Here is a 9,656-nt window from a genome sequence, read left to right on the forward strand (position 1 = left end):
CCCCACTCTCACCCCCAGAACCAGAACCAACCGTCTCCAACCCAGCAGAGCTCCAGCCCCCCGCAGAGACCCAGTCACTCTCCGGGACATGGCCTGCCTTCGCCGCTCACGCCGCCCAACCCTCTGCAGGTATGCTCCCCGCGCCCCCGGGAGCGCAGAGGCCCCTCGGGGTGTCGTGCCGTCCCACCGGCGGAGGGCCGCCCAAACTTCACGTCCAGGGCAGCAGCGTCTAATTCAAATGGATCTCGTAGACGTAGGGAAGAGAAAGCAGGTTGCAGGCGACTGGGGATCCATGTAAACGAAACAAATAGAAGCCCATTGATGTCGCCCTCCAAAGGATAAATGTTATCTGTTTCCTTCTGTGAGAGGCCAGCACTATAAGTGCACTGGTAGCCTGTAATAATTCCATTTTATGATACTTTCTGAAGGCAGCAAAGATAGCATCCAATTAAAATTATTACCAGCACGGTTTTGTAGCCCCGTGGAGAACTGCGTCTGCTGTCCGCCCAGCACGGTGGTTATTTCTCTACATTATGAATACAACAGTGTCTTACCTTAAGTACTTTGTGCTCTTTTGTTTCTATTTTTCTAAAGACTCTCTGGGGTTAGGAGGGCAAAGAAATTTAGCCCCAGTCTTATGTCCCAGATTCCAACCATCACTCCGCAGACTAACAAGTGCTCTAAATTCAGGCCAAGAGCCTTAACAAATATGCATCTTTATAAAATAATAAAACTTCTCTATATTTACTTTACTACTGTGAGGTTGAGGGCATCAGAAACAGGTATTTCAGGCTAAAACCTTATCATTAACCTACCTAGGGAGGGGGAATGGATGGGAGCAGTCAGGAAAATATAACTCTAAACTTCAGAAAACCATTCTTAACTCAGGGGACTTTGTAATAAATTAGCGTCAAAATATAATGACTGTGACGTCCACCATCATATCTAGAAATTAATAGTTTAGTTGAGCCATTCATTCTTTGACTGATGTCTTCCCCTGTGAGATTTCAGATGACTTAATGTATTTGTAGTACCGTGACAACATCCACAGGGTGAGCAGACTGTGTACCCCTTTCTAATGCCAACTCACCCCCCTTCCTTGGTAGTCGGCATGCACCCCTACCTGAGGATGACAACTGCAATGGCATCCTTGGCTTCTAAATAAAAAAGTATACAAAACAAAGGCAGACTGATACTCAGACAGAAAAGCAGGAAGATTAGAGTCTTAGCATTTTAGAACGGATGGAGTTTGTTGTCCCATAGCTTTGTCTCTTTGAACTTGGATTCGCAGCAGTGGCCCAGTTTTCCTAGAAATGAAAATATTTGGTTGAGATGAGTAGCTGTGTTTTCTTGGGCATTTGGTCCAGGGCTCTTTTCAATTTGAACATTTCCCCAAGTCAGGTTTGAAGATGTATTTTCACAAGTCTTACAAGGGTGAGACAACATAACACCTCTGACGCAGGACTGAAGCACATGGGCTTAAAAGGTCTTCACTGTACACTTGACGTCTAAGGAGAGAGCGTGCTCATCAAATTCATAAAATGCATGATTACAGCAATGCTTATGTCTTCAGCAAATCTATTATTCCAAAGACGGAGTTTACTGTTTTTTTAAGAACAGATAAATCAGATGTACCTATACATCATGCAGCTAAACACTTCCTCTATCCTAGGCACCAAAATAGGTAAGACTGCCATGCTCTCCAGGGTAAAGTTAATTTGCCTTGTCCCTGAGAGTTGAATATGTTTCTTATTCCCTCCTGTTCAGTGAAAGCTTTGAGCTCTGTGGACACCGGTCTTCTCTGAACATTGTCAGCGTCACACAAAGCTCTGCTGGTGACATCCCAGTGTTGAATGACAATTGGCAGAATTTTCAGTACAGTGACTACTTCAGACTCATGGAAATAAATTCTCTTGGGAGAATTTCCAAAATTTCTCCTAAAGTTTCCCGTGGAAATCAGGGGGCTGTTTTGTTGTTATTGTTGTTTGTTTGTTTTATTTTTGCAACAGAGGAAGGTTCAGAGCCACATGGCTTTATAACCCTGAGAGAATGTTCTGGTTTTTCACTGTTAGGATTTTAACTTACAAACTTAATAAATACATTTAGGATACATTTAAATAAAGATAGAACAGATTCTACTTTAACTCCTCCTGTGTAGCGAATGGATGACCACCAAAGGAGTGACTGGACACAAATTTTTAAAACATTACTGAGCAGATACAGAGCTAACTTTGAATAAATCAAGTCAGTACGAATAAAAGGACTTCTTTCCTTTACTACAGGCATGTGCAAAGGAAATGGGAAATTCTAATGTTTAATTTTTTTTTCTACACTGGCTGCAGGGTTTTTGAGTTTGTGGAACATAGCATGTTTGAACTTTCTAGAAAGAAAACTATTTGAAAGGAACTGCAAAGATATTTAACTCTCAAGGGTTCTATCTTCATAAAATGTTTTGTTTGGACATTATTCAGGGAATAAAAATCAACTAAATTCACATATGATAGCTTAAATTTCATTTCACAATTCTTTATTTTCATATGAGCTTTATCTTTTTACGTTATTCAAAATCTGTCCGAGAGATATTAATTTAAAACTATGAGATGTAGATTGTCCAGGAAAGCCAGTCAACCATAAGGCACATTGCTAAAAAACAAAACAAAACAACCACAAAACACACACACACACACACAACTTTGAAGGATAGCAATTATTTCTAAAACTGTACAGATGCTATCATATCTTTAGAAAAAATAAATGAATGAAAGTAGGTTGTGTAGGCATATTTGGGTGAGAACATTTCTCAAAATGGAAAAAAGAATTAATAGTGCTGATGAGTATAAACATTCTAGGCAAAAATTCTCCAAATAACTGTTAACAGATCTTTCCATAATATTACACAGTGTAGTTTGATTTCACTCTTTTATTCAATTTCATTTACAAAACCAGGTTGTTTCAAGACAAATATGGATTCTAAAGTATTCTCTTTTCAGAGAAGCCCATGTAGGGGGATAACTTTGTTTATTCATTTTGACCACTCAAGGTTATAAGAGGTCTGGGGGTGTAGAGTGGATAGTAGAAGCTGGCCCCTCTGGGAAGTGCTGTCTTTAGATTCCCCACTGAGACTCATCACCCACAGCTTCTTTCTTGCCCAGGAAACATGAGGAGAGGTGTTCTAAACAGGAAGTACAAACACAAACGTCTTCAGGGGCCAAGCAGTCAATGTAAATAAGTAAAGTTGTCTTAGTTGTGAAATCCAAAATCAAATTCAGCCTTTGGACTCCAGGATGGTTAGCAGTCCATACTCCTTACTTTTGCTCTAACCCACTGCCCACAGGTTGAGCCAAAATCTAAAACCAGAAGGCTGGGCATGGTGGCTCATGCCTGTAATCAATCCTAGCACTCTGGGAGGCTAAGGTGGGTGAAATTACTTGAGCTCAGGAGTTTGAGGCTAGCCTGAGCAAGAGTGAGACCCAATCTCTACTAAAAATAGAAAAAATGAACCAGTTGTCATGGTGGGCATCTGTAGTCCCAGCTACTCAGGAGGCTGAGGCAAGAGGATCTCCTGAGCACAAGACTTTGAGGAGGCTATGAGCTATGACACCACAGAGTCACTTCTGTACTCAGAGTGACAGAATGAGACTTTGTCTCAAAAAACAATAATAATAAAATAAAACCAGAAATAGCAAGTGTGTTGAACAGAGACAGATCAGATACATAAATGGAAGCGAGCTTTTGCACAGAAGCATGTGACCTAATCATTCCTAGGTACAAAAAAAAAATCCAATTTTAATTTTGATCTATACATTTGATCTGGATAAAGATCTCTTAAGTGCAAGAATGAATAAATAAAAGCCTCCTTCTGTGACCTCTGAATTGTTTTTGTGTGTTTGTTTTTTGTTTCTGAGAATGTCTCTCAGGAGTTTTTATCTGCACCAGAGAATTCCAAACATTTTGTAAAAGCCATGAGTGTTCTGGACATGCACTGGGCATGGGTGGAGCCCAGTCATGATGTACGTGGAAATAGTAGCTTGAGAGTCTGAGGCATCATTCTGGTTCTAACCCTGCCTCCAACTACCTCACACCTTTGGATAAGTCATGTTTAGTCCTCCAAACTTCCTTTTCTTCTCATGTGGCCTACGGTCTTTTTCAGGCCCATGAGTCTATGACCTAAATGTTGGTAGGTCTCTGGAATTTTATTGCCTATTGAAAGCCTGACGGTCCTGGAGATTCTCTGAGTATTCTTCAAGGTCAGGTTAATTTCTTCTCACTCAGCTGGGTGGCAGAGTGAAAAAGAGAGTAGGGGACAAACATAAGTGGGATAATGATAGCAGAGGCAGATTTTATCTTAGCTAGAGAGTCCAAATTAAAGTCAAGTTTTTATCCTGAGAGAGTCACCGCTGTAAGCTCTGGCCCCAGATTGCTTTTCTACACCTATACATTAGAGAGGCTTAAGAAAGCAAATGCTGCATTTAACCTTGGCCTTCTGCGTACCATCCTGCATGGCAGGAAGCAGGGTAATCTTTTCTTTCTCCTGTTGTATTGCACATTTTAATAAATAACAGAGGGAGAGAGAGATCAGTAGAAATAGGAGAGAGAAAGCCCTCTGTGCTTTTATGAGGAATGATGGTGAAGTTGCTGCAGAGACAGTATAAAATGTATTCTCAACCGTGTACATTTGCTAATGGAAAGGTCTAGTTACCACTCAGGCGTAGTGAAGTAAAACCGCATTGGAATGCCACCTCTGTGCTCAGTGGGCACAGCCTTCTGAGCTTCTTACCTGAGATGTTTTCCCACTGGCAAACTTAGTTTAAGTTTCAAAGTGTGTATGTGATGGGAGTGGTACATTATCACTTTTTAAAACAAAGAGTCCAATCCCTTGAGAACATGAGAACCCTTGAGACCTACATGACTTTTACCCTCTTTAAAGCAAATGGTTCCCAGTCATTTGCCCTAGAGAAAAGGCTCAGTGTCTTGAACCAGCTGCCCCTTCCCCCCAGAAATTAGGCTTGATCAATTTACCACAATATTAGTCAAACTTCTGTGGGTCTAAGATTTTTCATCTATAAAGGGAAGGGGTAAAATTAAATACTTGCTAGAACTCCTTCAGTTTTGTTTGGAGTTTTATGTTACAACCCCCTAAAACCATGTAATGGTGGGTGAACTATGCAGGCAAACTCGTATTACCCCTTTGTGTGGCCACTGTAAATTCTAACAAGATTCAGACATCTTTATACCTACACAGGGTAGAATCACTATATAGAATTCTCCTAGCCAGAACCGAGACTAGGTGAGGCTATGAAGCTCTCATCTCATACGCAGAATTTAAGGGCACACGCAAAACGTCAGCAATCAAGATAAATAATATTTTTATGGGATATTTTAAAAAATAAAAATGAATACCAAAAACCCATCATCAATAAGATTTCAAATTTTTAAACATAGGATCAGTAACAATATTGAGCCATATTGGAGTCCAAGGTAAAAGAAAACTCAGTAATACCAACATTTTACTAATCACAAATTGTTGGTGTTCGTTTTTATTTTTTTAATATTGCATTAAGATGTATTCATCTTGACTGCTGTGTTTTGGACACACCCCTAAATTTGGTGGTTCAGTGAGTGCCTCAGTCATGCCCATCTTAGCTATCAGCTGTGTAAATGATTTAGCACAAACATTCTCCAAAGTCAATGGCATTCTGTCCACTGTAAATTTCAGCCAGACTGGGGATTTCACTTTCCAGTTGAATTGGAATATTACATCAAATTTTTGTAATGTCGGTTAAGGAATTGGGGCAAGGGGTAGGGTAGAAATCCATCTTCCCAGTTGCACATACTAATAAAACAATCCTTTTATATTGAATTGAGATGTTATGACAATCAAATAACCCTTTTGGTTGACATTTTTCACTGAATTAATTTATGATTTTATGAAGTTAAGTAAGTTTGGTGAAAATGGTAGAACTATCACGATATAGACAACATTCTCCCTGAGCGATCTAAGCCATGAGGACCTTTTGAAAACTGTTAGAGTCCGCAAGGGGTGGGCAAGGCTTCCTCTTGGACTTAAGAGCTAAAGAAAACTTTATTATTTTGAATAAGAAAATCCATCCAAACTCAGAGAGTTATTGTGAAAATTAAATATAACATACTGCTAAAAATGCTTTATATGTCATAAATTTGTTAAGCAAATGTTGATTAGACTAAAAATACAAAATAGTATGAAATTATGTCTGCTTATATAACCATCGAGAAAACTGAGGGCTTCATTAGTGATTGATTCATTCAGCAAGGGGTCAGGTAGAAAATGAGAATCACTTTGCCCCACAGTATTAAGCACTGAAGAAAATAAACAAAACACACATTTACCCTTATACTCTGCAAGGGACAATTTTTGCTTTTATGAAAGAAAGAAAATCTTAAAAAAAAAAAAAACCTCAGTTCAACATTACTGACATTTCAAAGAATTTATTACATGCATTTGAGATCCAGGAGGAACAACAAAGTTTATATTGCTTTGAGAGTGGCAGGGGAAAAATTAGTTTACCAAGAATGTACTTATATACTGCGATGCTTCTTTGTCATTGTCTAGATTTACCATTCCTGGGTACTGCTCTGTAGATTAGTCAAATCATGTAGAAAAGGGTTTAACAAAGCAGGCAGCATGTTCACGCCACTGGCTGTGGAAGCTCATGTCAAGTAGTGATAGATGGTAAGGGTGCCAGACTCGGGGGGTGGAGGAGATTCTCGCAGCATCGAACATGAGACTTCTTCTCAAAGAAAACAGAACCACTCTGATCACGACAGAGGCAGACACTGGGCTGTCTTCAACGAGCTTAGTAAAAGCCTGCAGCCAGCAGCCTGCTGCCCAGCACTTTTGCATAGATGCAGGGCTTAGTGGCAATTTGAGATGCCCAAAATGTTCTGGCTGCCGCTTTGCTCCGCAAGAGAAAAACTTAGCCGGTACTTATGTAAACTTAGTACAATATTCTTGTGCTTTCACGACCACATGTTATGCCTCATCTTTTAGAGTCAATTCATTTCCCACAGGTTTAGGGTAAATTGACCATGGGTTTTTAAATTAACTTTGAGAGTGGCAGGGGACTTGCCGCTTTCAAAGTATTCTCCAGTTGGTAAAGAAAGCACTTTCATCATCATCTGCAAGCATCTGTTGAGCACCTATGGTGTGCATTGTGCTAGGGAGGGCTTGTGGAACAGACAGAGTGGTGCCTGAGAGAGAGTGTGGGCTTTGGAAGCAAACAACCCTAGGTTCAAACGCTGACTCTGCCGCGTGCATGGGTCAAAACAGCACATCCTCTAAGGCTCATTCTCCCCATTGGCTGGAGAGCTGATGTGGGGATTAAATGGAATGACTAGGCTCGGCGCCTATAGCTCAGCCGGCTGAGGCGCCAGCCACGTACACCTAAGGTGGCGGGTTCGAATCCCCAGCCCGGACCCGCCAAAACAACAATGACGGCTGCAACCAAAAAATAGCCAGGCGTTGTGGCGGGCGCCTGTAGTCCCAGCCACTTGGGAGGCGGAGGCAGGAGACTCGCTTGAGCCCAGGAGTTGGAGGTTGCTGAGAACAGTGACGCCACGGCACTCTGCCCAGGGAAACAGCTTGAGGCTCTGTCTCAAAAAAAAAAAAAAAAAAAAAAAAATGGAATGACTACATGGGAGCGTCTAATTTGGTGCCTGATAGACAGCTGGCACTCAAAACAATATTAGTACCTTGCCTGCCTTTCTTCTTTCCTTGACTAGAGATACCATAATCTAAGGAGCAACATGAGACAAACAGATGTACTCAAAGCTGAACAAAAAGTCATGGGATTAAAAATGCTCATGTACACGACAAAGTTACGCAGAAAAGATCAGTGAGGCTAATAAGTCCATGTCAGTTTTGTAGCATCATCTTGAGTAAGAGGAGTGGGATTCTGAGGTGGGTAGAGTGGGGCACACACAGGGCAAGCCACACACAGGGTGAGTCAGAGAGACGTGGCACCTCCACGGGGGTTAGGGTAGAAAGAGAGAGAATTACAGCCATTGCCTGACTGGGTAATTTTACAGACTTCTCACTAAAACCCATAGAACCCCCATTTTGCCTTCAGTATTATTAGGAGCCAAAAATTATTTTTCCCCCTAATTTCCCAAGGTTGTGGTTTGTAGGGTATAGGTAAAGAAGAATCTTGATAATCTCAGTTCAGCCACTAACTAGTTTGGGGGCCATGGCAAAGTCACCTCATCTTCTTGGGACTCAGTTGTGTCACCTATTACACGAAAAGTTTATATTAGATCATCTTTAAGCCTTTCCCATCTTCATATTCTATTTACTAAATAACACAATAACGTGATTTAAATCCTATGGGAGAAAAAACTATATACACACACACCCCACACCATAATCCACATCACATATGCAATTAGCTCTGATAGTATTTGGCTGATCCTTGTGGTGTGTTTTCAATTTTCATATACATTATTTCATGCTTTGACCTTATGAGTTCATAGTTGTAATTGGAATAATCCTGATCATTCCTCATGTGGTCTGTGTGTATCTTAAACTGTCTACATACTTCAGCTTCTCATTTCCTCTTTACAAAAACCTAAAAGAGACAAAAATCATCTTTATTCAGACCCAAATAACCTGAGTGTAGGAGGGTGAAAGCAAATTCCCCAACATCACTAAAAATGACGAGCTCAAAATTCCGGACCCCGTCTGTCTGACGTCTGGAGTGTCTCTGTTTCCATTTCACTGCCTCCTCAATGTTCGTTTCGGTCGTTGGTGAACATATATATTCATTTTTCCTTATTTGGCTGCCAGCTTTTTGCAAATCAGCATTCTGCACAGTGTCTTCCACAAAACACTAATTCAAAGAAATGCTACTGAAAACAGCTTCCGTGGTAGGAACGCAGATAGATAAACCGAGGACAGATAAATGCTGGGTTCTGTATGCCGCTCCTACACGTTTCTCAGGATTATTTTGCATACTGACAGCTAAAAGACATCCTGCAGGAGAGATGTCTAGTTAACATTATTTCACCAAGACAATTCCAAACTTGTGAACCCCCCTCTGGTTTCTTTGCCCATAAGCCAGTGACTGTCCAACAGGGAATCCTTCAGGAACCACAGCTCGTATATTTCCTTCTCTGATAGGTGGAGTGGCAACAGGGCCCAAATCACCTCCCAACTCCTAACCCAGAACAGCATGCGGAGTCCACAGCCAGCTTCAATAGTCTAGACAGGGGAGAAAGAGAAGTATAGAAAGACAAGAAAAGAGGGGAAAGAGGAACTCAAGGCTAACACAAGGGCAGGAAAGCCAAAACCGAGGGTGGTCCTTACAGTCAATGATCACTTGGGGGGAAAACATGGCGGGAGTCTTGCAGCCCCTCCCTTCCAGATCTTCTTCCTTCTCCCTTCCTCTTCCTCATGGCCCATTTTTTCTCCTGCACACACACACACACACACACACACACACACACACACACACACTGCACCAAGAGCCATGGCAGGTGCTGCTAGACCACCTAGCCCCTACAGATCAATGGGCCACCAGCGCTGGGAGAGAGCCCACCTTCCTCTCCCCTGACCTGCAGCCTCCCCTCCCCTGACCTGCAGCCTCCCCTCCCCTGACCTGCAGCCTCCCCTCCCCTGACCTGCA

At 41.7% G+C, this 9,656-nt stretch overlaps 1 protein-coding gene across 1 annotated transcript in view; it reads left to right on the forward strand.

Annotated features, from left to right (window-relative positions):
* POU6F2 (POU class 6 homeobox 2) overlaps window positions 1–9,656 on the forward strand; it is a 478,769-nt gene that overhangs the window by 360,333 nt on the left and 108,780 nt on the right. The window contains 1 exon segment of the mRNA XM_023517730.1: window positions 1–129. This exon segment is cut by the window's left edge and continues 138 nt beyond it. Coding sequence (XP_023373498.1) covers window positions 1–129 — 129 coding nt within the window.

Source organism: Otolemur garnettii, unplaced genomic scaffold (assembly GCF_000181295.1).
Source record: "Otolemur garnettii isolate 467f Iridium unplaced genomic scaffold, OtoGar3 scaffold00119, whole genome shotgun sequence".
NCBI classification, from domain to species: domain Eukaryota; kingdom Metazoa; phylum Chordata; class Mammalia; order Primates; family Galagidae; genus Otolemur; species Otolemur garnettii.